The sequence below is a fragment of the Boleophthalmus pectinirostris genome, unplaced genomic scaffold (assembly GCF_026225935.1).
Source record: "Boleophthalmus pectinirostris isolate CB_2022bp ecotype Guang Dong unplaced genomic scaffold, ASM2622593v1 HiC_scaffold_4, whole genome shotgun sequence".
NCBI lineage: Eukaryota > Metazoa > Chordata > Actinopteri > Gobiiformes > Gobiidae > Boleophthalmus > Boleophthalmus pectinirostris.
Window position 1 is genome coordinate 2395454 of NW_026571353.1, and position 27338 is coordinate 2422791.

Genomic DNA, 27338 nt, shown 5'->3' on the forward strand with positions numbered 1-27338 from the left:
TTGTGTGGACTGAACTATTGTGTACACTACGAATTAAGCTAGCTAGCTAATGCACTATTAATCGCAGAGCTACCGATTGATATGGCTAATAGCCAATCAGCCCGAACTGTATTTAACTAAAACTGGTACTGTTATTTACCACAGGCCAGGTGATTCTGGTTGAGAAAACCATCCCGATGGCGAGCTGAACCCAGGAACTTTGCCTACAACTTAAGACACTTCAAACAGCTTCTACGGTCGGGGGTGGCGTGCGCGCCGGGGCGAGGGCCACCATCGCCGCGCGCGGCTTTAATTAAGTGTTGTTACTGCAGCAGAAACTCTGTTCGTCAGTAGTGAGACCAATTGTTACCAGAGCAAATGTAATAAACCAACCTAGACAGTCTTCCTGTATGTTTTGGTATCATTTTACAGACAGTGTCAATTCATTTACTAATTTAGTTTTGTAATTTGTATAATGCATTTTTGCTGTTAATATTATGTTTGCAAATTTATTTAGTCTAATTATTTACCTGAGCGCCGTTTCTGTGTGAGGTACAGCAGGACCAGAGTGCACCTGGGTCACCTATGGTTTTTATCAGCCAGCAGGAGAGGCAGCACGTCTAGGCCTGAACATGTCTGCTCATTGTTTGCCTGTTAAAATCCTGGAATAAACCTTGGTAAATGCATCTCATTTAGTTCTTAGTTTGCTCACCACTTTTGTTTTAGTTTTTGGTTGACAAATAGTCACTAGAGATCACATTGTACTTTGTCATGAAATAGCCAGAGTAACAGTAGCTCAGTTGGTAAGAGTGTTTGTCCTCTGAGCAGAAGGTTGGTGGTTTGAATCTTGCTCCCACAAGATGGTGGTTCAATTCCAGCTCACACAGATGAATGCTGTTGCTTTGTTCTTGGGCAAAACATTTAACCCACCTTGCCCCTGGTGTGTGTGTGTGAATGGGTGAGTGTTTCCTTTGAGTGGCTTGAAGTTGGAAAAGCGCTGTATAAAAATGGGACCATTTACCAGCACAAAGGCTGAACCTGATTATTTCTGTTACTGAATAGACCAAAGAACTCATTGTATTACAACAAAAATCTGAATTTGAACAACATTCATTTTAGCTGTCCCCATCTGTATTAAATATTACTGGCCTAGAGGAAGTTGTGATGTCATCTGAAACCCAGCTACATTAGTTGTCTTTCTTCAAATGATTGTATTTACAGTAGGCCGGCCTATTCTGTTCTGTCCATGATTCAGGTTGTTGAATTAAATGAAACAAAAAACGCACACCAAAGTTCTTGTAGAGGTGCAAATGCAAGGAACAGCAAAATAATATACTGTATACTGTAGGCTGAAAACGTTATTTGAAAATTTAAGAAAGCTATTGGACATCAGCCATCTGAGTATGCGATGCATTTTTCAATTTTATTTTGTTGTTCCTTGCATTTGCACCTTTCTTTCTGTTTCATTTTCAACTATTCTGTAAACGGCACCCAAAAAAGGACAAGATGTCTCCAACCAAAACTGCAGAAAACTGACTGCATGGATCACAGAATTGTATCCGTTCAGCCAACAACAAAGAGCAGAGATCATCTGTAGTGAGTCTTTGTTTGACCAAACATCATGTCAACCAAGTGAACTGTCAAATGAACTGGCAAGTCTATCCAAACATCGAACCAAGATGCATGTGCACGCAGTAACAGTATACTTTGGTCCAAAGCAAGAAACACATTAATCTGATGAAGCCTTTTTTTGCCAAAAAGCTATTTAAAAATAGACATGTGCTATACATCTTTTCACTTTCATCAGGTTGTTGACACGTGTCATACAGTGTATTTGAATAGTAAAATATTATATATCTCCAGGTTTGGGTCGTTTAAAAAACATTTACAAAAAAGAATTACAATGATCTTGGAAATAATATTGTGACCCCACAGACACTGAGCAGTTCTGTTTTCCTACTTTTTGTGTTTTGAGTTCAGGTTTTAACATCATGATTCCCCCTTGGGCACTGTGACGCCCGGGCTGCACTTCTGGCTCCTTCTCTCCTCAAACAAAATAACTGAGCTCTCCTGTTAAACTGCACTGAGACCTCTGACTTAAACACAAAGGCCACAGAGACTCACTATTGAAATGTTGCTGCAGCAAAACCTGAATTTCCCTCAGGACATCTCCCCCTCTCGCTCTGTCTTGTAACCCTCACTTGAGACGTCCTGGTTTATGCGCTCATCAAATACAACATAAAACAATAATCACTCAGTAATTCTCCATCTTAGTGGTGAGATTTCTGCAAACATAAATAAGACACACATACATTGAAGAACAGACTTTAAAATTTAATGTTTTATGTTACTTGTTTTAAACTGAGATAACAATTGAATCAAATATAACAACACAAGACTTTATATTTAGAATAGCTCCACAAAAGGCCAAGCATGTGCCAAAAGGTCTAAGCTATGGTCCTCATAAAAAACACTGATGTGCATCCATGAAATCCTACTTTATATATTCATTTAGAGGTTACAAATACATTATTGCAAGTAAATAGAATGTATGTTTATCACGACAGTTACAGCTGAATTTTTTAAAAACAGAAAAAAGTAACAGTATAAAAACCATAACATTTTTAGTAAATAACTACAACAAGCATTGTCATATACTTTTGATAAGCCCTTTTTGATAAGATCATTAATAAAAGTGCTTGAGTGGAATAGGAACACTGACGAGACGAGACAGGACTGTGAGAGGGAATGAAAGCTCTGATCCCAGGCATTTTAGGCTGCCATCATTTTGGAAAACGTTGGCTTGCTCGTTCAAAATACGCAGACACAAGATGAAACCGAATATGTGTGTGATTTGGTGTCCAGTGTAATCAGGACAATAATGCAGGCACTTCTTTAGAATGGGAGGTGTTACTTTTTATATGGGACATAGATTTATATTAAAAAAAGGGGTTAGTCACTCGTCTTGTGGCTCTTCATTCTGCTTTTTGGGCAACTGCAACAAAACATAATATATATCAAATAAGTATAAAAACTCACACCAATTTAGGTTAAAAACATGTCTTTCTCTTGACCTGGCTGTACCTTTGTGGCGTGAGTCCTTCGGTTGTCCCTCCCCTCTTTATTTTCGGCTCGCCTGCAAGCACAAAGTTACACCATGAGAAGAGAGAAGCACTATTATTAACAAGGGGAGTCGAGGCTGAACTAATCTATTCTGAACTAACCAATACTAATACTAGTATCGAAAATAGATACTCATTTGAGCAGGTAACGATACTAAAAAAACAGGACAGAAGTGAACCTTTCCTGAATGTCTTTAGAATGATGTTGAGCTGTATCAGAACAAGTAGAAGAGCACATAATCTAGTACACACACATGGACCAACATGAACCTACTGCACCACTGAGGATTACACACATATAAGACACATGGGAATAGAAAAGAAAGTACTACCATTTAATGCTGAAAATCACATTCTATTGTCTAAAAGACTTAAGAGGAAAATGATCATTGTGGTTTACTTTAATTAGTTGTTTTAGTATTATGACAATACTATAGTAAACAGTGGCATTATCAAAATGTAAAAAAAGAATAAAGAATGTCTCATTTTAATCAATATATTCACAGCATATTTCAGCCTTTATTTGGTTTGTCTTTAAAAAGTCTCACTGTACAACAGAAAGAATACTTTGTCTTGTTGACTAATGGAAAAAATAATCGCCGACTAGTTGACCACTAAAACAGTGGGAGTCCTCTTACCCTCTTTGAGATGCCGCTCCAGCGCTCACGTCTGCTTCGCGAGGAGCCTGGTCACTGTTGGAGGGTTGTCTGTGAGGGGGCCACACACTGGCCTCTGCTGATGTGTCCTCGTCAAATCGGAAAAAGTCATCTGGTACGTCTGCTAAAAGACAAATGTTCAACAACTCAACATGCAGCTTTTGTCCAGCTGATGCCCCGCTAACTTGAAGGCACTTTTTCAGCTTTTAACAGTAACACTGATGCTTCACAGTGAGAGGTGAAAACTTTGAAAGTATATGGACACACATTCTGGTTTCAAACATATGTTCATATGTGCACCATGGAACTTCTCTGGTGAAAGATCTGCCAGCTGCTTTTCTCCATGGAAATCTTATTGCTTTTTCACGTTTCTAATTAAATGTGCCTTTACTGAAAATTTGTCTTGGGCACGTTGTGCAGCATCATACACATTAACACACTCATACTGTACTGCACAGAAGTACACAAGCAGCAGGGGTGCCAGTCACAAAAACTGTCATTGTGTCCTTAGACAAGAAACTTCACCCACATTACCTAGTAAGAAAGTGGGGTCTGTGTGAGTGATGGTGGTGGTCGGAGGGGTCAATGGCGCAGATTAGCAGCCGTCACTCTACAACAGGGCAACTGTGGCTACAAAAGTAGCTTACCACCACTGAGTGTGGAGCGAATGAACAATGAACTATTTAGAGCTTTGGCTATCTTGAAAGGCACTAAAAATCTGTTATACCTACACATTTGTGTCTGACCGGTAACCTGGTCGAGTTTAATCTCATTTGGTATGATGTAAAGTAACATCTCCATGAAGACAAAAAGTTACATAATGCACTACTAAGAACAGTTTAAAGTCAAATGGGATCAGCATGTTACCTTGGTGTTTTATCCTTCTGGCAGAATCTGGAGATTTATCCTTAGACGAGTTGAGTGGTTTCATATTAGATGATGTCATATTGTTCAGCTGGAGAGAAGTCTGGGGCCGCATGTCACATTTATCCTGTCCATAAACAAAGCAGCTAAATATAAACAACACAATAGTGAAGACAGAATTATTTGTAGTTTAAAAAGTCCATTTGGAGGTGATAAAGTAACCTTCCAAAACATTTCACTAATGCAGTATCAAGATCAGTTTTATTAACGAATTAAACAGGAAAAATATTCATGAAAAATGATTGGAGAATACATTAAATCTTTTCCCATTTATGTATATTTATAAATATACTGTTGAAATGTGGCTCACCTGATGATGAAAGACCACAGCCTCCTCCAGAGCCACTCCACAGAACTCACAGGGGATGAGTATGTCTCCCTCTAGTGGGCTGGCAGGGGGGCTGTAAGAGGGGGACAGGGGCCGGGGGTACTGGGGGAATGAGGAGAACATGGAGGTCAGACGGTTGGGCTGACTCAGGCTTTTGAAGACAAATCCGGTGTTGTCCTGAGGTGTCCTGTCCTCTCTGGGAGGAGAAGAGCCATGTTTACTGAAGGAGGCAAAGGCAGAGGCCGGACTGCATCCAGTCTGTGGACAAACAACACAGGAACAGTACGGCCATGTCAGAAAGTCAGCATCATATTCACACTGGCCAGTATTGAGTCGCAGCTTATATTTGAAGTATTACACATACAAAGACTCACAGGAGCTACAAATATGATACAGGAGGAACTAGAGCAGGGGTGTCAACCATACGGCCCAGGGGCCAGATCCGGCAATCCAAGACCTTTACTCTGGCCGTCAGCTGATTTTCTACTTAAAATATTGTAATTATATTTTCTATTAAAATATTGGTAATGTTCTGTGGTGTTTATCACAGCAGCGTCTCCAGTGTCTCTGTACGTGGCCCCTCCCACCAGAGCAGCACAAATGAAGACTTGTCTCTTTCCAAACGCTCTTAAAGGACGATCGTTTTGACTGTTGACCGTGACACCCTCATCAGAAAAACATGAGAAAAGTGGAGCCGAGTGCAGGATTTTCCAAGAAAAATTTACTTATTCCTATTTGCATACAAGTTCATGTTAAAACATCGTGTTGAATTTGAATTTTTCTTAAAGTTTCAGGTTGTTCATAATATTATAATATTTTGTAAAAGAAAGATTTGTGTTTCTCTGCACAAATATTTGAACTTATTGTTATTTTTGAGGTTTATATGACATGAGTTTTCTGATCCGGCCCCTTTGGGATCAAAGTAGGTTGGATACGGCCCTCGGACCAAAAAGAGTTTGACACCCCTGGACTAGAGCAACTACAAGTGCCAAACCTGATGCAAGATGAGGTCCTCCTCAGGAAACAGCTCCTCACAAAACTCACAGGGCAGCATGATCTCTGGACAGGAAGAACAAGGATCAGAGCATAAACATGTTTAATGTCATTGAATGTGGACAAAATTCACAAACTATTAGCTTTGCCGACAAATAAAACAATGAAGAATGAAAGTCAAATACAAACTTATCACAATAAAAGGCATACATAAATAGACTTGGATAAGCACACCACAGCACAGCCTGTGCCTCAAACCCCTCCTATGGTCTGACCTGCTGAACCCTGGTCCGGCCCCCCGCCGGTCAAGGAGGAGGTGCAGATTGTGGGAGAGCTGTCTGAGGTGCTGGCTGGTCTCTGGTCCCAGATGGAGCTCCAGGGGCTGGGCTGTCCCCCTCCTGCCCCCCCAGCTCCCCCTGCCCCTGTCTCACTGTCACTCTGGAGGCTCAGGGCCAGCATGTAGTCCAGCCCAGAGGAGTCCTCGTCCAATAGGTTTTGTTGGGGCCAGAGCCTGCTGCTGTGAGACTCAAAGTCACTGTCCTCAAGCACTGTAAAAACAACATGTGAACAACTGGACATGAGTTATGTGTTTTACTATCAAAGTTAAACTAATGTGCATCTAAAGTACAATATGATTTACAGTAGTGGCACACAAAGCAAATACACTAGCCTACCCCTTTTTCTTTGGGATTTTTGTTACGAAAATACAACATAATATAGATGTGATTCCTCACATCAGGGTTATGCTGTTCAACAGTGGCAGTATTGCACAGAGGGCTCAAATTTGCCAACTTTTAGCAATATATTATAATAAATTTTTGCTACGAGCGGATAGATAAACAACAAAGCACTGTAATAAATCACGATGAGCCAGCAAATACTCATAATGTTCATTAGGAAGTGCTCTTACTATTACAGTGCTAACTTGATTAGCACTATTAGCCTGATTCGTGCTAACATGATTAGCAGTGTAATATCAGTCTGGATGTTGCCAAGTTATATAACGCTCCTTCTGTCTGAGGACTTACAGTGGTTCAACATGTTCCTCGGACCAGAGTTCTTCCAGTCAGGAGGAGCATATCTGTTGAAGTTCTCGGCTGCACTGATGTTGTTGTTCTTGGGGCCTCGGTCCTGAGTTCGCAGGTGGTTCCTGATGGAGTTAGATTCAAACCAGGACGCGGGAGGCTGGGGGTCTCCTGGAGGAGGGCTGGCCCGGCTGTTGTTCCTCTCCTGGGGAGGGGTGAGGCTGCCGCAAAGGAAAGGGTGGATGGCCTGCTCCCTCAGCATCACATTGCACCTGCAGTGTGGACAGGGCTCTGTGCGTGTGCCGCAGTACTCCTCATGTTCTTTAGACTGACTGAAGACTAGCTCCAGGTCGCAGTATGGGCACGGCACCAGACGCTGGGGACACTCAGCGTTCTGAAACCAGGCCAAACACTCATATTAAACATTATCACATACAGTTTGGTACTCAGATATGTGTGTTCCAGATCCAGTGACCCTGTAGCTGTACGCCAAGGCCTGGGCCTGAATTATGGGCTTATTCAGCCCATATAATAACTTAAACTAACCTCTCAATAATAAACTGTATGTGTGAGAGATTGTCGTTCTAAGCCTAGATAGAGGGGTGGGTGCAGAGGTATTCACAGCATTGTGCTTCTGGACTAACAATACTGATAAAAATGCTATTTTTCAGTATTGTTAGTGCTAAAATGCTATTTATTTATTGTTATCAGAGGTTACCGTATCAGTTTCCATTAAAAAAATTAAGTGGAACAAAGTGTCGCTATATTTCCCAAATGTCTTACCAACAATGTGTGCTCCATTCCAGAAATCAACCATATCGAGTATTATTTTTTCCTCTTTTCAAATAGGTAGGTTTTTTATTGCAATTAAATTCTTTCAATATAGAGCAGCTTTTGTGCCTTTCAAAAACATTTAATGGAATTCAAGGGGAATTCCAGTAGCAATACCTGATGGACGTCAAAGAGGTTTTTATCAATCTTCAGGCCGCACTTGCATGAAACCTGAAATGAAAGCAAAAGTATTCCCACTGTTTATTGTAATCATTATTACTGTATTATCACTGTTCCCTCTGGTAATCTGATAATGGCACAAGGACTTGCTACAAAACATACAGTAATGATGATTCATAAAAGCTTGCTCTTGCCTGGGAGTGCTCCTGCTGCTTGTGGGTGTGCAGCTCTGCCCGGGGAACAGGCTCCTGACACACGTCACACAAGGCGATGTTCCGGTGACAGTGGATTTCGTGAGTGGTAAAGTTTGCTTCTGGAATGTCATGTTTGCTACAAAAGAGACACATTTTAGATTCCTCTGCAATCTGAGCAGCAGTGCAGCCTTATCATAGACTCACTCATGGTATGTGTCCTTACCAGTTTCCACAAAACTGTGTATTTTCATCTGCCATGCTTGAGTTTTCAAGGAATGTTGACGTGATGTCCTAAACAAAACAGCAGGACAGTTTAAATGCATTTGGCAAATTAATATTTTTTTCTAATTCTGACTCTCACTGGGGAAGTACCTTTTACATCAGTTAAGTGACAGTTGGTGAAGAAAAGTAGAAAACAAAAAGTACAAAAATACATGAAGTAGAGTGACTTCTAACACAAACTCAGTCCCTCTATCTATGTCATTAACTGACATCTTTCTTACGACCAAGGAAGGCAAAATTACAAAACTAAAAAAAGACTAGATTTTTTGTACAATTTAGTCATGTGCAATTTAAAGGTTTTAGTTTAATGTGTAACTTTGTCAAGTCAAATTATGACAATGTATGATATGCTATTAAACATATAGCTAATAGTACAGCAGAGAGTAAAAATAATCTTAACCTAACATATTTTAAAACTTAAATATTTAATTTTATGCTGTGATTTTCAGCCGTTGGCTCCAAAGGGGAAAAATTCTTCACTAAAATGTTAGCAACAAGTGTAGGCAGACAGACAGTGCAGATATTATCTTATTATGTTATTCGCAGTTTTTAGTCTGTTTAGCCTATATTAATGTAACCAACACCATTCACTTGAACTAAAGGGATTATTTTGCATTTTATAACAAAACTAAACGTGATTAGATTGCTCTTCTTCGGTTTCCTTCACATTATCAACACACTTACCGTTAGCAAACACCGCTTAGCAGCTAGCAGTTAGCACATTAGAGTTGCTAAAAAGAGAGATCAAACTAAAAACAATGCGAGATCGTTCCCCTTCCGCCCCTGGGAAACTGTCCGGTAAATGTCACTGCATGTCGGTGAGTCTTTCGCGGTGTACGGGCGAAGATTTAATTAAAATGAAACTAAAGTGACTTGACTCCAGCCTGACGTGCCAGAAAAAAACACCCTCCGTACGCCTCACGCAATCCAAGCACTTTGCCCCGGATTTGCCCGACAGGCGCGTGTCAAAGAAAATAAAAGGACAAAAAAAGTGAAATTTTACTTACATTATTAACATGTAAATATCCAGACAAACATTATGAATCATTCTGGATAATTGATCATTTCTGATGTGATAACAGGTGAACAAAATATGGATGAAACCTGTAAGTCAAAACTGGGTGAAAACATATCGCAGGTGAAAAATGTTATCGTTATTAACCTCAGAAATAGTTCTCGCATCAGAACTTCAGTGCTCTCTACTGATATAAAGGTTTATAGCTATGAGTGCACAACTACACAACTCACGGGTTTTGCAGCACTCAGTGAGCTATAAATGAGGTATTTGCTTCTGTGTGAAAAACACCAAGGCTGCTTTGCTTTCAAAATTAGGAGAATCCTTTATACTGACGTCAACTATTTCCATTGCTATACAGAAGATGTAGGCTATGATAAAAATACATTTAATTATTCAGAATTTTGATCTAAAACGGACATTTGGCTAGATTAAACAAATCGATTATAAAAGTCTAAGATAAGTAAGGAAGGTGATTTTTTTAAATGTGTACTGTAGTACATTTACACTACCGTTCAAAAGTTTGGGGTCACTTAGAAATGTACTTATTTTTGAAGGAAAAGCACTGTTTTTTTCAATGAAGATAACTTTAAACTAATCAGAAATACACTCTATACATTGCTAATGTGGTAAATGACTATTCTAGTTGCACATGTCTGGTTTTTGGTGTAATATCCACATAGGTGTATAGAGGCTCATTTCCAGCAACTGTCACTCCAGTGTTTTAATGGTACAATGTGTTTGCTCACTGCGTCAAAAGGCCAATGGATGATTAGAAAACCCTTGTGCAATCCTCACCCTCACCCTAAACCCCACTGAGCTGTTGTGGGAGCAGCTTGAGCGTATGGTACACAAGAAGTGTCCATCCAGCCAATCCAACTTGTGAGAGGTGCTTCGAGAAGTGTGGGGAGAAATTTCTCCAGATTACCTCAACAAATGAACAACTAGAATATCAAAGGTCTGCAATGCTGTAATTACTGCAAATGGAGAATTCTTTGACGAAAGCAAAGTTTGAAGGAAAAAATATCAATGTCTTGACAATATTTTCTACTCATTTTACATGGTGGTAAATAAGTGACTTCTCATGGAAAAGATTAAATTGTCTGGGTGACCCCAAACCTTTGAACGGTAGTCTATATGACCAATTTACTCTTTCCCTTTTTATCACCAGATTCAGACAAACATTATTTCATAGATTGGGGGTGGCTAAAATGTATATTATAAAATGCAACTTTTGTTTTAATATAACAAAATCAAGGCTTTGATAATGAACTCATTACCATCTTTTTGTACTCATTTACAGCACAAGTACTGCTGCCAAGTTTGTACTTAAAGTAAGTAAAAGTAAAAAATACACATGAAAAATACTACTCAGAGTACTAGCTACTTTTTAAAGCAATTTTAGAAGCTTTTTAATCAAGTTTTGCAAAGTGATCTATAAAAAAGTGTAAAACTGCATTTGGCAGTTCTAAAGCTCAGTCATAGTCTTAGCTTTGGTCAATTAGAGCAGGTGACGCAGTGGTTATGTGTGTCTGCTGGTGTAGAAAGGCATAGAAACAAGCAGGACTTACACAGTACTCAGTAACTTATGATTTAAAATGTGACTAATTACAATTACATGGCTAGAATTGTACTCAGTAATGTACTTGTAATTAGCGCCTTTCCAGCCCTGTGTGCAAACTACAGCAGACTACAAACATGAAGAACATGAAGAGACGACCAACAACAGCAAAATTTCAGTGTATTTATTGAAGCTGTATATTCCAATACTGTCATGTCACACTTTGTACAAGAACCAAGGCACAGATTGTTTCATCTTACATTTCTATTCCGAACGCAGCATGTACATCCTTGTTTCTTGCCCAGTGAAGATTGGACCATTTTTGAAAATATATAAAACTATTCATTTCAAGCCCTTGCTCCTTATTCAATTGTAAAAACAAACAAAAAGTAAAAAGTAAAGTCACAAATTCTACAATGTAATTTTAAATGCAACCCTGTGTCAGGTATAAACAAAAGTGAAAAAAAAAACAATACATCTTTAAAAAATGTGAAATAAAATAGGCTGGTCATGCGAGATATCTGAAAACTGGAATCTATGATACAGCTGACAGAGGTTTGTAAAGTGGTAAAAGGAAGACTGAACAGCGTGGCTCATTTGAGGAGATGCAGTCATTTCAGTAAACATGGCAGGAGGAGAGAGAAAAAGTAGAGATGGTCCGATATTGAGCTGATACTTGCCTCGCTATCGTGGGTGATATCCGTTATTTGCAAGTGAAATTTACAAATTCACTTTTGTAAAAATAATAAAATCTATTTATCTGGAAATGTATTCATCTGGAATATAAACAAGTCAAGACTAATGTCCTGCACTGAGGACAGACTGGCAATGCCACATGGGCACACACACAAACATGGGCACAGCTAAACCAAATATCAGCTAAGTTTTCAATATCGGACCGATATCTGGGGAATCCTCCCATATAACTGATAACCGATATATTATCCCTAAGACGGACGTAGTAGCTGCATCGAATAAAAGAAGAAAAGCTGTTGTTGTCGTCATTATCAAAAACATGATTAAGAGGACGCTGTAAAATGTGTTTAAGGTACACTCTGTATGAAAATATATCTATCTTCTAAAGGTATCTGTGTAGAAATGTGGGAAATGTATATGATTTGCATGTGTGTTTAAAGGTGCACTATGTAACAGTCTGCTGGTCTGCAGATGTGAAGGTCTCATCTGTTCACCCGCCTACAGGGAGAATGTTTTTGAGGGTCATTTTAGCAGTGACACTAGTTACATAGAGCACCTTTAACTGTACCAGAGCTTTTAATCCAACTTAAAGTTAAACTGGCATTATTGCAGTATATTTGGGGTGCGTCCATACACCAGGGGTCTCTCTTTATGTGAGGGGAACTAGAGCAGTGTTTACCAACCAGGGGTACGGCTATGGGAGCATTTAAGGGGAGTATCTGGAATGATGTCAGATTTTTAAAAAGTGAAACTTAATAGTCTTTTAATTAAAAAAAAATCTTAATAGTAAACTTAACCGTAAATCTTTAATTTGGAATATATTTTAAATCAATATCATTAAAAGGAACTGTATACAAGACTTAGATTTTACATTTTCTCTGTCCCCAGATACGAGGTAAACAAGTTCAAATCAACTACAGCTTTAACGATAACCATTCTAATGCTGATTTATTCTTTAAAAATATTGGACAACATTTTATATAATGTGGCTACAATTTGGTGCTTTGGTTGTCAAGACGATTATCCAATCAGAAAGCAGAAGCCTGGCACAAGTCTCTCATTTGTGTTGCCAGTTTCAATTCTCAAATCCAGTTGGTTTAAACCTAAAATGCCTGAGCTTTCACATGAGGCCTGTCCATAAACTGAGAATGACACAAACTTGGATGCGTCTCTATCTGCAGGTTAAGGTTCTAGAGACACAGGGTCATATATATTTTAAAAACTGTAAAAGTGCAGGCTATATACAGTTCCTTTACAAAAAAAGATAATAGAATAGTAATAACTGAATATACTTCTATGGTAAACAGTCTTCTTTATCTGGTACCTGAGTTAGGGGGTCCTCGGAGTGAGAGACAAAGCTTGGGGGGACATGAGATTAAAAAAAAGGTTGGGGTCCACTGCACTAGAGGCCCTACAACAGAGGAATGTGAGAGGATGGGTGGTGATGATTCAATATGTCTGATAGCCTTACAAATATGCACCACATGATGTAATTCACTTTGGAAATGTTCAGGGAGTGTGAAACATGTGCAAAACATAAAAGAGAAGTAGAGGGGATCCACTGGCCAGTTGTGCTTTTGTACGGGGGCAGTGGTCAGCATAGGGTCCTGGATGGGAGATGAAACAGCACAGAAGCCAATGCTGGACAACTATGGGCAGTACAGTTTAATCTATGGGCAGAAAGGAAGCAATGTGGAGAATCTCACTTATAAGATAATGTGTTTGTCTGTTTTTGTATATATTTATGCATGGGGGAAAGATTGCAGACCCAAGTAGGGCTGTGATCCTTTAGTCTTTAGTCTAATCATTTTATTTAGATTTATGTGGGGCAACAGCAGAAGTTAGTTATGAAACAGCTGAAAACAGGTATTTTTCGGTATTTATAAGTAAAAAGTCTGATTAAACTCATGATTCGCCAGTTGAATCGGTCTTTATATAAACACATTGTTTCTTAGTACTTTCTTCTGCATAAATAGTTGTTGTGCATGAACTCCCCCTGCAGGTGAACTCATGTGAGTGCAGTTTGGGTCAGATACACAGATGCATAATAGTTTTGAGGGCTTTCTTTTTAGTCAGCCAATCGATCAGCAGGATCTTCAGTCCACAAAGATTTACTTTAGTCGACTACAGGCTTAGATCCAACTACCCCTTGCTTTTAACAGTATCACAACAATATGGACATGTGTTAAACGAGTTCAGATTAGATTAACGTCAGAACAAATTCAAATTGCAACGCGTTCTAAATTCAGATTGAAATAAGTTGGATATGCCAACTAGAAAGCACTAAATAAATGAGTTACAAGAATACAGCTGGTGAAAAATCTGTTAAGGTATTCAAAGTACCCTACGTAACAGCTGTGGACTTTCCCTACAAATATCAAATGTCGTTGGTCCACTGAACTCCTGACTGTACTGGAGTGGAAATGTACTAGAATAGACTATGTTCTGTAGACTAAAGTGACGCTAGGCTGAGGCTCAGAGGCGTACAGCATGAGAAGGAGAGCGAGGCGAGTGTGGAGAGTGTGGAGAAGGCACACAGCTCAGAGAGAGTCAGAGGTAGCACAGCGGAGAGAGACGGAGGGGGGTGGAGGCTCTATCTGTCCTTAGAGCCCAGCTTCTCGATCAGGTCCTGTAGGGGCGCCAGCTCACGTCTGTCGATCAGGTTGAACTCCTGTCAAAAAAGAAAGAAAAAGTTAAGATAGAGTTGGACTATTAAAAGGCTATCAAAAACTAGATTCTTCAAATATTTCAGAAAAAAAATTCTTCTATCTTGAAATGGAAGTGGTCTCCAAATAAAAGTGTGGAGTGGTGGTATGTAGGGAAGAATCAAAACCACACAGGTAAACATTTACTTATCAGCGCAGGTACTGAAAAATTAGCTGGATCGGATATCGGCTTCCATATACTGGTTCTGTCGATATCCTGGGTGGACATATGAATTGATGTAATAATACAATTTCCTGGTTGTTTGAACTTCAGGGTTCCCACTCTTTTTCACTGACACAATGTCAAAACTTTTCCATGACTTTTTCATGACCTAAAGTGATTTTTCCATGACTTTACGGCATCTACATGTGTAGACTTGATCAGACTTTTAGGGATAAATAGGAAATGTTCACCCTTTCCACTCACCTTATGGTTTAGGTTTATAGTTTTTGAACATCAAAATCCTGTCAGTGCATTTACTGTCGTCTCTTTTAAACAAAAGGTGCAGAGGTTTGGGAAATAATCATAATAGACTCATGAGAACTTAACAGAAAGCTATAGCTGCGTGAAAGAGATACTAAAATTCCATGACTTTTCCAAGCCTGGAAAATTACATTTTCAATTTCCATGACTTTTCCAGGATTTCCATGACCATGGGAACCCTGGAACTTTTATTTACACAAAGTTCTTCTATGATTATTTCAGAGATAAGTAACAGCCCCATAATACATTTGGATCAGTTCTGTCTTATCTTATTTTTTTGTGTAAAGGAATGGATACTGTTTTTCACTCTCTGCACGGCCCCAAGTTCAGATGACCATGATTGACAGGTGGATTAGCCAATAAGGGACACACATGGTCTGTCTGTATCAAAAGAAATAAATAAGCATTAAACAATGAGGAGCCATGCGTTACACAGTTTTAACACACACGCTGCGGAGACGTAGAACTCCAGAAAGTGCGTTAAAACTACAGAACACAGCTCCAAGATGTTTAATGCACTTTTACCGTGGGTACAAACTGAAATGTCTCACCGGTGAATCTGAAAAGCCTGTCCACTGTCTGTAAATGTCTCAAATATTTGTTATTTCAGTTTTTTTTTTTTTTATGAAACTACTCCCTACATTCTACTCAGAGCAATTGAGGTGTGTTCACCCATTGCTATGGTGATGTGATGGCGATGGCAGCAGAGCAGTAATATGTAAACATTAAACAACGAAGAGCAGTGTGTTAAACTGCAGAACTACTTGTGTGTTATACAGTCTTAATGCACAGCAGTTAGCCATTGGTGTGTAAATGATGGTGACCATTGAGCTCCTTGTTTGCTGTTGTGTCACTGAAAAAAAAAATTTGACTGCATGATCACGTTTGGTTGACCAGAGTGATATGCCTCTGTATAAAAATACACAGATATCACTGTGGAAATGTCTGCTAAAGTAAAGTAAACATCATAACCCCACATGAACGTGTGTGTGGGTGTGGTACCTGCACAAAGAAGATGAAGTGCTTGAAGGAGGTGTTGAGGTGGGCCTCCTCCTGCAGCTGCATCACAGAGTCAAAGTGCTGGTGGTAGATGTGAGCGTAGACCCGGAACAGACGCTTCAGGATGGTCTTGGCCACGGACATGAAGTTCTTGGGGAACGGCACTCCTGAGACACACACAGAGGAACATTTAATATTCAGCGATGACAGCCAACATTTACAGGGCTTGACATTAAGCATTTACAAGTACTTGACCGGGCAAGTGGCTATAATTTTTTACTTGTCCGACACCCAGACTTACTTGCCCGGAAAAACAAAATGGTGCTCAGTTAATTATATAATTTTAAACATGTGCACAGGCTAGTGTCGTAGTACTCTAGACCTTTTTTTAGGGCCTGGCTCAGCACAACATGCTCCTGGGGCAGATCTGTGTCGATTGATTGATTGATAGCATTTATATAGCGTCTTTCAAGATACCCAAAGCGCTTTACAGTTCATTATTCATTCACTTCACACTCAGTGGTGGTAAACTACTACTGTAGCCACAGCTGCCCTGGGGCAGACTGACGGAAGCGAGGCTGCCAATCTGAGCCATCAGCCCCTCCGACCACCACCATCACTCACGCTCACACCTCTTTCATACTAGGCAATGCAGGTGAAGTGTCTTGCCTAAGGACACAACGACCCACTGTGGCACCTGGAATTCCTAGCGGTCTCCCCATTCAAGTACTACCCAGGCCCAGCCTGCTTAGCTTCTGAGATCTGACGGGATCAGGCTTTTACAAGCCGGTATGGCCACAGTGTCCTGTGAAAGAGCCCATGTCCAGAAATACTGTTAATTAGTGCTTTAAAATTTGCTTTTGAAATCCTCGCGTTTGCCCCGGTCAGCCTGTACAGAAGGTGAATACAAGTCTGTTCAGCTGTTAGGGCCTGGCTTGACTGCACGTACATTTCGCTCTATGCGAGCGTAAAAACTGCAACTTTTGGACGTTTAACTTTTAGAATGCATGGAAAGTGAATGAGGACGGCTTCACTGCAGGTGCTAGACGCACGTATGGAGCAACGTGTCCTGCACGCGTAGATTTCAGAAAATAGGATCCATCCTATTTTTTGACACTCTACACACGTATCCCCATCAAAATACACAGAGCATGAATCTTTGGTTGTATTTGTGCCTTTACCGTCAGGACAACGTGCTCCTGGGGCAGATCTGTGTCATGTAAAAGGGCCCAGGTCCAGAAAGACTGTTAATAAGAGCTTTAAAATTTACTTTTTTAAATCGTGGCTTTTGCCGTGGTCAGCCTGTACAGAAGGTAAATACAAGTGTGTTCAGCTGTTAGTTTAACTGTAGACCTGATACAAGCGGCTAAACGCGCCCAGTCAAATTTGATAGTCTTTCTCATTGAGAAACACAGAGTCAGAGCTGCGCGTGTACTTCCTGCTGCAAGCTGCCGGTAGAACCGCCTTTGCGTTGACGCACGGCTGTGGTTTCGCGAGGTTACACGAGTTATTGGTCTCGTCTCGGACTCGACCACGTTTGGACTCGGTCTTGAAGGCGCTTGGACTCGGTCTTGTCTCGGACTCGAGGTCTGACTTTAGACAGGTGCGATCATATTTCATTACGGCCACTGCTATCGGCAATAAACTTGTACCGGTGTGCGGGGGCGTGCGGGGGCGTGCGGGGTGTCTCGCTGCAGCCTGTGCATTTGTGTGGAGCGCCCCCAGCGCGCGTGCCTTGTCCGCAACAGCGTGTACCCTCTCGTACCAGAATGTATCACAGGGCAGGATAAACTTTTTAAAACATTCTACCTGCCCATCTGCCTCACGTCATCTGCTCCTCCTTTTCGCGCTCTCGCTCCTCCCTGCATATAGCACAAACGGGCTCCCTCTTCAATGCCCACAGATTAGAAAAATAATACTAAAACGAATCCAAATTTATGTTACATTGTTGGCACAAAGCAGCACTACTGCTACATGTGGTTGAAGGTTGCCTAATAAAAGTGCTCAAAATGCATCTATGTTTGTCACGACATGCGTTTGGTAAATGTGGTAAATCCCACTGCAAAACCAGCAAGTGAATGTAACTCCAGTTAGAAACTTGACAAAACGGGTTTAAAAATCCTACCCACTTTATTCACTTTGAAGCAGTTTTGTGTAAAATACCAATGGAAGTTTTCTTAAAGAAAGGGTTCTCAAACTGTGGGTGAGGGTCTAAAAAAGGGCAGTGTTCAGTACAGTACAGTTTGCTTGTCTTAATTTAATCTTAAATTAACATTTATCAGATAAAATGGAGATAGATTTCTAAAAACATTGATATATATGTGCCAAAATAACTGTAAAATCCAAATAAATGTCAAAAATGACAAAGATGGTCATGATTTGGTCTCGATGGGCTGTGGTCTTGGTCTCAACCCTCAGAGGTCTTGGTCTTGTCCTGGTCTCAGGACCCTGAGGTCTCGGACAGGTCTTGGCCTCAATTAATGCAGTCTTGACTAGAACTCTAGCACAGGCATATAAAAACTTTTTTTTTCATATGAATACCAACATAACATGACCACAATGACTAAATGGTTTGAGAGAGTGGGGCAGAATCTCAAATATATAAAACAAGTTTAAATCATTTCACACTACACTCCACAGTGTAAATATGGAGGGAAAAAAAGAAGCATACATGAAAAAGTGTGTCCAAATTTGTATGTATATGAGATGAAAACGATTATCATTGGTCTTCTCATTAAATTGTTCTCTCTTGTATCCACTCAGAGATCTAAGAGTGCCTCAACGTGTCTCAGGTTGTCAGACCCATATGGGCAGGTGACAACTAGAACTAATGTGATTATAGATAAATATGACAGAACATCTATAGTCCTGGTTGCTGTCATCTGGGACCAATGCTGGGACCAATGAGCAAGTTAATCTGAAACTGTGATACATATTGCCTTTTGCAGTGTAACATTTTGTAATGCAGTATTGTCCCTCATATGTAATGGAGTTACACTACTTTGCATTACATCTGATTTACTTTCTGTATGTTTAAAGTTAATTTTGGCTTCATGAGCTTCACAAATATATAGCCTTATAAGTCCTTCCCTTGGACCCTCGCCCACAGGTTAAGAAACCGACTTTCACTTGCACATTTCACATTCCAAATATTTTAGTGCCAGTACACCATAGAACTGGACTTGCACGAGCCTATAGTCTGCGCAGATAGTGTTGGGTATCGAAACTCTGTTTCAAGTAGGCATCGACCGAAAAGGCCCGGTAAGTACTGGTAAGTACTAAAAAAACTGGTATTAAAAAAAAACAAAAGTTCGCTCGGTGCCCACTTTCGGTCCCTTTCATTAAATGCCCGCGTCAATAAGCCAACACACACTTTAATTTCACTTCAATTTATCAGTAGTGCAGGTGTTCACGCGTCAGTACTGCGCTCTGCGCAAATGTACTGCACAAACAGCGCTCATGTTTAACATGTTGAGCATGTCCTACATGTGTCCAAACTAAGTGCAGTGTGTCTTTTACCGGTAAAACAGAAGAGCTGAAGAAACAAGGTGCAGCGTGAAACTTGTATCCACCCGAAAACACCCAGTCTCCAGTGCGGGGCGTTTATAGAGTCTCAAAGCCAAAGTGCGTAATAATAAATCCACAGCCTGCAGTGTCCGCGTCAAATTTAAGCCAAACATAATATGAACCAAAACTCCGCAAAAACCCTGCTCCTCATTGGTAAATATATCCAGCGTGGAGCGCGTGTGCGTAAAGATGTATCCAAACGAATCTGCCTAAAGTTCTCCATAATTCTCCTCCGTCCTCCTCCGAGTAGAAAAAGCGTAAAGTTATTAATCAAAGTAAGAGCACATGCTCCATGCGCTGCCTTTTATATAAAGTGCAGAAAACGAGAAACAAAAGCGAAACTTAAGCGCAGGTCAGTCTTCGTGACAATCAGTTGTGCGTTTATTTACAATCAGTTGGCCATTAATTTGCATAAAAACATAAATTGTAACTATACCCTTTGCGCACTTATAAAGAAAACTACTACATATCTCGGTCCTCTACTGTGGAGTTAGTTTGGACTGCTTAAATTTAGGTCCTTGTTCGCGCTTCTCGTCGCTGCGTAATAGGTTAAGAAAACACGGGATTTACGCGCGTGGCACTGGAGCGACGCACTGGAGGCGCACAGGTAGGACTGTTCTCTATGAATGGATCTCAGTACGATGTGGGAGTGTGCACGTACAGGGCTCCATGAGGACTGAAGTAGAGAAGCAGGTTTAATGTCACGCGGCGTGGTCCTCCGGTGACACACGCCCCGCTCACAGAGCGCACGTATCGCTTGGAGACGCCCCGGTACCGTCCCAGTGAATGTTATTCCCAAAAGCACGGGCTATAATAATAACCTATGCATTTTAACTAATTACTGAGATTAGTGAGTAGGCTTGATAAATATATGGCAAATGTTTGGAGTTGGGTTTAGCCCTGAGTTCGCTTTTCATTCCGACGCGTCATGAAGTTTCCTACATATGTGAGATGTGACGGTAGAATGAGAATGAGAGACAAAAAAAGGGGTGGAGTGGCACGGTCCGCACTAAGGGACATTTTTGATTGACTGGGCAAAGATTGTGGTGCAGGAGGCAGCGTAATACTACGTCCGTTTTATTTAAGATGCCTACAGTCAGTGGGAAAGACAAAACATTGACTGTGATGCGCACAGCAGCGCGCATGAAGTGAGCACTTGTCACCGCGGCCGTTTTTCGTGGCAGTTCAAAAGGTTGGACTTATCTGTTCCTTTCACGGAAATGAAAAAAATGCGTTATGAACGGACAACCCGTCGCTTTGTTTATCAACCAAATAAATAGTTATTACTGGGGGACTAGATTTGTGTCGCTTTATTTTCACTTGCCCGCTCGGGCAACTAGGCAGAGGAGAGTACTTGCCCGGACAAAAGTTTTAGTTGCCCCGGACCAGCGGACAACCGTTAATGTCGAGCCCAGATTTAAAGTGCAGATGACACGTTCACATGATTTTCTAATTATAAGTTTGTTTGGTGGGATAATACCTGTGATAAGACAGACAGTCAAATACTTTATTAATCCTGAGGGAAATTCAAGTTTTGCTGCAGTAAACTGTTGCAGTTGATGTTGCTGCAACATTTCCACTGTGTGTCTCAAAGGTCTCAGTGCAGTTTAACAGGAGGACTGGTCAGGGAGGATCAGCAGATCCTGTGTCAGGGCAGTTTGAGGAGAGGAAGAGCCAAAAGTGTCTCTCCTCCCAGTATCAAATCCTGCTCGGTGTGTGAGCCCCAACCACTCTGCTGCCTAAATATATTTTACATAAGTCCAAAAACATAGTTCTAAAACAGAATTGAATTGAAAATTCCATCTAAAAATGCAGGAACAATTTTTATTAGTCTATCTATCATAATTCCTGTGTAATTTAAACAGGTTTTGTCCCTTGTTTACAGTACGGTTGGTAAGATTATGGAATTGCCTTTACATAAGTCACATCTGCTGTCCATATCCAACCGAGAAGTCAAATTATAAACTTCACACAAATAAACAAAAAATTTAAAATAGTAATAAGTCAAATCTTAAATCTTATTATTGTATATATTTGTGTTCATTATTAAAGTTGTTGTGTTGATGTCTGTTTGGTTGATGAAGAATGGTATGAAAAAAAAATACTGTGATAAATGATAACACTGAAACTCCTTCATGTCAGTGACAAAAAGCAGGAGAATTCTAGGAAACGAATCTTTAAATAGACAATTTCATTAAAAGAACTGAGCTGCAGAAAGAACTAATAATTAGCCATAGAAGTTATTTATTTTACAGCTCAAATCCTGTTATTACCTACATATGGCAAAAATCTTCCCACTAATGAAACTAAATTGGCACACAATAAATACTGAAATAAATACTGCTCATCCTGACAGACTGACCTATGTACAAGTTGTAAAAGCTCAGAACCTCCTGAATTCACTGAGTGAGCTGCAGAGGCTGATTCATGATGGGTGCTGGGGTTCAGGTACTGACCATTCAGATCAGAGAGAGTCCTTCTAGTTCCAGTGTTTTTGTAATAAATCGGCACAATTGTTATCAGTAAAAACTGTATTTGATTTAAAATAGTCTACCTCATGAGGGACACAGTCATGTTTATGGAATTTAAAATCACAGTATTACATAGTTCATTTAAACACAGCTGCTCAAAGATGAGCAACTTAACTCTTTCTATACCCGTCCCAAATGTACAGTGTAAGATAAACTATGAATTTTATTGTTGGTATTGTTGTGTACCGTATTTTCCGCGCTATTAGACGTGCTCTTAAGCCTCTAACCCCATCAAAAAACCACTGCAACCCACAATCCAGTACATGAATCCACTCGGGTGTCCCAACACGACTTCAGTAAACTACAAAGCCGCACCACTCACAGAACACACAAACACACACGGAGCAGACAGCGACTGCACAGCGAAACACACCCACAGACACACTCATCACTTCACGCCGACGAGGAACGGAACAGAGGAATGAACCGAAAAAGCGAGTGCAATGTGCCACTTCTAGACACAACTGAACAACTGAGTCACTGCGAACACGACGACAATCCAGTGTCCCAGACAGCACCCTCCCTACACGCCACAACTGAACTAGGGATGGGCATGATTAGTCGATTAATCGCTAATTGATCATTAAGAATTTCATCGATTACATTCATTTTAAATCGACAAACCGAATGTAGGTTGCTGTGTGTACTGTAGGGTGACCAAAAGTCTGTGTCCGGGGACAAACGGGGGTCCGTACATGTGTCTCTGCACTCAGAAGGATCGAGACACAAACAGTGGGTCAGTCTGCAACGTACCGAACCACAAATGTGTATTTAACTATGACTTGTACAAGAAATTCCATGGTTTCTGTTCTGGTCGAGACAAGTGTGAGTCCATGTGCACAGTGTACAAAGCAGCACATATGTTTCAGTGTCCAGTGGGAAAAAGTTCACCAGGACACAGAAAACATGAAAAAGTTTTGCCAAGTGAGAGTCGCTCAATGTCGATGACGAGTCCCCACCCCCCTCCCCCGTAAGCTGTCCTGGTTTTGACAAACGCAAATATGGTCACACTAACCTGTATTCCACTGAGTTGTGCCGCATCAGTGCAAAACAACTGTTTTTTTTTTTCTTTGCTTAGTTTATGCAAATTAGCCATGTGGTTTTAAGTTTTGTTTCTGTGAGACTTGCACAAATCTGAATTAAACACATTATAATGTCAAACAGCTGATGTGGCTCTAGAGTGGTTACGGTTTATATGTCGTAAAGTTGAATTTATTTATTCAGAGTAGTAGTGCAGATAGTAATAATAATGATGATCATTTTAATATAAAACCATTAACAATTAATCGATAATCGTCCGTTAATTCTCCCGACGATCAATTAAGAAAATTTAATCGAATGCCCATCCCTAAACTGAACAAAGCCCAGAGTCACCGTGAACGTGCCAAACAAAGTCCCACTGACCCATCCAACTGTTGTGTTTCTTTTAAAGTCCCACGCGGTTTATTTGTGAAAAAAAGTTCGAAAATAGACCATTTAATGACAGGTGCTCTGGATTATAAGAGGCACTAACAGCCCGGAAAATACTGTAATTGTTGTGTTACTATGCTACTGCGTTCGTACCGATCTTGGAGGGGAAGAGGGTCTCGTCGTCCAGCTGGTCCTGCACCCAGGTCATCAGGTAGTCGATGTACTTGGGAGCAGAGCATTTGATGGGCTTCTTTATGTTGGTGCCGTCGGCCCAGTGGTACTCGTATCTACAGGGAGACACAACAGTCATGATGAGGGAGCTGTTAACACGAGCACTACCACTTCATGACATCACAACGCCAAACAGAGCATTTGGAGCTTTGGAGATAATGAAACAAAACACTACTCCAGGTATGTTTTTGAGGAGGTAACAACAACATTATAACATTTATTTACTACAAAATGACAAAAATATACAGTAGGAAAATATTAAGCATAATTTAGCCCATACAATTAAAATACAGACAGTGTTGGGGAGTAACAGATTACATGTACCAGAGTTACGTAATCAGAGTACAAATTATGAGTAACTGTATTCAGTTACAGTTACTGTTTCAGTGAGTGGTAATTGGATTACAGTTACTTGGTTGAAATGAGTGGATTACACAGCGGTATTTTTCTGTTTTCACATTTTGGGCTATTCCTTTTTTTTGTTTGTTTGTTGCTTTTGTTTGGTAATTCCACTCATTGCCGGACACTAAACCAGGTCTAAACCAGGTCTAAACCAGGTCTAAACCAGGTCTAAACCAGGTCTAAACCAGGACTAAAAGCAGGTCTAAACCAGGTCTAAACTGGGTCTAAAACAGGATTTAACAGGACTAAATCATGCTGTGTGGACCGTGTCTCCTCCTCTTCTATCAATAATATTTTTAATTTGGTTCAGTAAAGTCTGGGCTTTTTATTTTCTTTTATCAGACAAAACTTCTTATGTGAAGATTTCCTGGTCTTTGTTTCTCTACAGCAAATCAAGTAATCCAAAATATTCAGATTACATTACTCACTTTAAGTAATTTAATGGATTCTGTTACAAACTACATTTTGAGATATGTAATCTGTAATCTTTAGGGGAATACATTTTAAAAGTCACCTTCCCAACACTGATAACATGCACTGTATTTATCTTTTTAATCTTACTATTGTCTTTTTAATATTAAGAACCAGATATCATGTGTTCTTAATAAAGATTGAATTGAATTGAATGATATTAAATGTGAACGAAAATATTCCAAGACTGGGAAATGTACTAGTAAAAATAGACTGGGAGTAAACTCAGGAACAGGGACAACAAACAGGGGAAACGCCGAATTGCAGAAGTAGCACACAGATCAGATTCAGGGGTTATGATTCAGGGTTTTCAGGAGCTTGAGTGTCTGTCTTAACAGGTCGACAATCTGGCAAAGACTGAGTGAGCAGGAGGAGTATATAAAGACTAGGCTGGGCTGATTAGGGAACGAGAGGCAGCTGTAGGGAAAGGAGGACCAGAACAGACTGGGGAAAACATGTAAACAAAAGGCAGAACTGTGACATTATTAGTTAGTTAGACAGGCATAAAAATTTACACATTTTATAGGCATTTAATTAAATCAAATTTGACTTTTTCAGCACAATACGTATAATTGAGATTCAGAAGTCCCTTGGTGAGCTATTCGGAAGACGGTGGAGACATACCAGTAACTCCCAAGCTACAAGTTTATAGACCCCTGGTGTGAATGAATGTGATCTCTACCTGAGACCGGAGCAGTCATTAAAGATTGTATGGAGGATTTTGTTGTTTGTTTTTTTGTTTCATATTGTCAATGAAAGATCAAGATAGCATCATAGAGACACAGCACACTTGTAATTATGATGACCCCCCCCCCAAAAAAAGAATGAAAATCCATCAGCTGTGGACATGATGGGGCCAGATAAACATCAGCCAATAGGAGGGTTTCAGTCACGTGATCACAATGACGCGTGAATTTCAGGTGGAGGGCAGGAAGTGAAGACAAACACGACAAACACGGCTCTGGAGAACACAGATATGGAGAAGAGTTCTTATTGTCAGGATTTAGAGCCAGTAGCGAGGCAAAAGTACGAGCAGTTAGTCGACAAATATATTGGGCGTGACCCTGATCTTATTGAAAATGAGAGAATTTTCAACCAAAGTAAAAGATTTGCCGACAATCGAGGCAGAGGAGATCATGAACTATTTCGCTCTTCAGACATCGTTCTACACCAGACAACAGATGAAGACGTACAAAAGTTTGGAGGCATAGAACTTTTTTTGTCAGTGGATGGATCCTCAACCTTGGTGCAAAACGCCTAAATGATGATTATGGTTTGGTCTTCGCCGGGGTGAGGGTTTCTCTTATTTTATGTGTATAGACGTTATGGGGAAAAACTGCAGTGTATCGGCAGTGACCTCTATCTGAACTATTTAATGTCAACAGACGTTGTTCGTCGTTAGTCGTTAATGATTCGTTTATGTTTAGGTAAACCACAAAAAACAATTTATCTTTTTAACAAACCTTTGACGAAGTGGTCACTGCAAACACGAGCATTAGCAAATTCTGCTCCTCCCGACCACAAACAGGTTTGTAATCCACTTTTTACGGCGTTGTTCTGTCGGCTTTTCCCATTTCTGACCTTTGTGGACGACTATATTCGGTTCTCTAAAAAAATCACTTTTCCTTCTCTCGGTTAGAACAGTCAGTTCACTTCCTGCCCTCCATCTGATTTTGCGTGCTGACAAACGTAGCCCTGTGACGTCACGTGAAACCCAGCTATAGATAAAGATGCTACCTCATTATCTATTGGCTGTTTGGTTGTCACTTAAACTCATTACGTTTTGTGCTGGGATTACGTGGTTTACATTCGCTTCTCACACATGCTTCTCACACACAAGAGACACATTTACTTGACCAATGCAGCGGTTCTTGGTGAGTTTTTTTTACTTTAGCTCCCTCGCAGTTAGTACAATGTTTGTTGCGGCGGCGGACAAGAATCCACGACCAGTTAGCTGCAAAAGAAAGTCCGTTTTTGAGGTCGCTGAAAGAAGAACAGAAGGGGAAAAGGAGCGAAACCAAACTAAGGTGATTCTTGGGAGATTCCTTTCAACTGACAACTGACGACAGACTGACGCATCGGTCGATAAATTACCTCTGGACAGGAAACTTCAACAGCGATTCTGAACACGCACTGGCTGTAAACAAGCGTGATTACTAGAGTAAGGAGGAGGCGGGAGGAGACGTTTCTACTTAGGGAGCTGCGGAGTCACTATATTTCTCTTTCCTTGGAAAAGCCTCTATACAACCTTTAACATGTGTAAAGGCTCAGAAGACACAACTGTCCACACCCTCAGGAAACCCTGTGTTGTCTTGTACTCAAATGTAAATTAAGTCTGTGAAACAAAAGCCACTCTGGTTTGATATGTATGTCACTTGTATTTCTGTCTCTGGGGGGAGATGGAAAGGAGTGAGATGGAGGGGGAAATGGAGATGGTCTGTGTCCAGGGCAGGTCTAGGCTCTGTCCATAACTGCTGTAACAAGTAGGCCTGTAACGATAATCAATTTAACAAGCTCGATAACTTTTCCGTTTGCGATAAATTCTATTTGCAGCTTGTTTGTTTTCCTCGCTCTGTCTCGCTCTCAAAGAGGGTGAATGTTAGAAGCTTCTATCGCTCTCTGACTCCTCTCGTTTAACAGTCACATGCGTCAAATGCAGCGAGCGTGCAAACGACGAGAAGAAATGTCTCAAACCCCAACAGCCGATAAACACAAACCCGATCGAGCGGCACTACTAGCCCCCAGGAGAGCCCGAAATCCACTGAAATCCCACAAAACACCGACACGATACCAGACAGGACAGAGACTCCCT

The 27338-nt window shown here is 40.5% G+C and overlaps 2 protein-coding genes and 1 pseudogene across 3 annotated transcripts in view; all 3 read right to left on the reverse strand.

The window, feature by feature from the left end:
• Nucleotides 1–2292: 2292 nt before the first annotated feature.
• trafd1 (TRAF-type zinc finger domain containing 1) lies at nucleotides 2293–9388 on the reverse strand. Of its 2 annotated transcripts, none has more exons than XM_020938327.2 (12): nucleotides 9139–9388; nucleotides 8396–8463; nucleotides 8173–8308; nucleotides 7976–8029; nucleotides 7031–7421; nucleotides 6278–6550; nucleotides 6004–6068; nucleotides 4992–5267; nucleotides 4625–4748; nucleotides 3740–3878; nucleotides 3064–3115; nucleotides 2293–2974 (listed from the first exon to the last, which is right to left on the reverse strand). In XM_020938327.2, exons 2-12 carry the CDS (start codon nucleotides 8428–8430, stop codon nucleotides 2936–2938), a joined length of 1584 nt encoding a protein of 527 aa, XP_020793986.2. In that variant the 5' UTR covers nucleotides 8431–8463; nucleotides 9139–9388; the 3' UTR covers nucleotides 2293–2935. The 2 variants fall into 2 exon arrangements, with proteins under 2 accessions (XP_020793986.2, XP_020793985.2); XM_020938326.2 differs by having other exon boundaries at nucleotides 3740–3881; nucleotides 9139–9387.
• Nucleotides 9389–11199: 1811 nt separating this feature from the next.
• Nucleotides 11200–27338, reverse strand: part of mob1a (MOB kinase activator 1A) — a 33061-nt gene continuing 16922 nt past the window's right edge. Inside the window, exons 4-6 of the mRNA XM_020938323.2 lie at nucleotides 23576–23709; nucleotides 15918–16081; nucleotides 11200–14397 (exon numbers count right to left, since the gene is read on the reverse strand). Coding sequence (XP_020793982.1) covers nucleotides 14320–14397; nucleotides 15918–16081; nucleotides 23576–23709 — 376 coding nt within the window. The 3' untranslated portion in view covers nucleotides 11200–14319. The remainder of the gene's footprint in view (nucleotides 14398–15917; nucleotides 16082–23575; nucleotides 23710–27338) is intronic.
• On the reverse strand, nucleotides 16600–16717 carry LOC129411392 (5S ribosomal RNA; annotated as a pseudogene).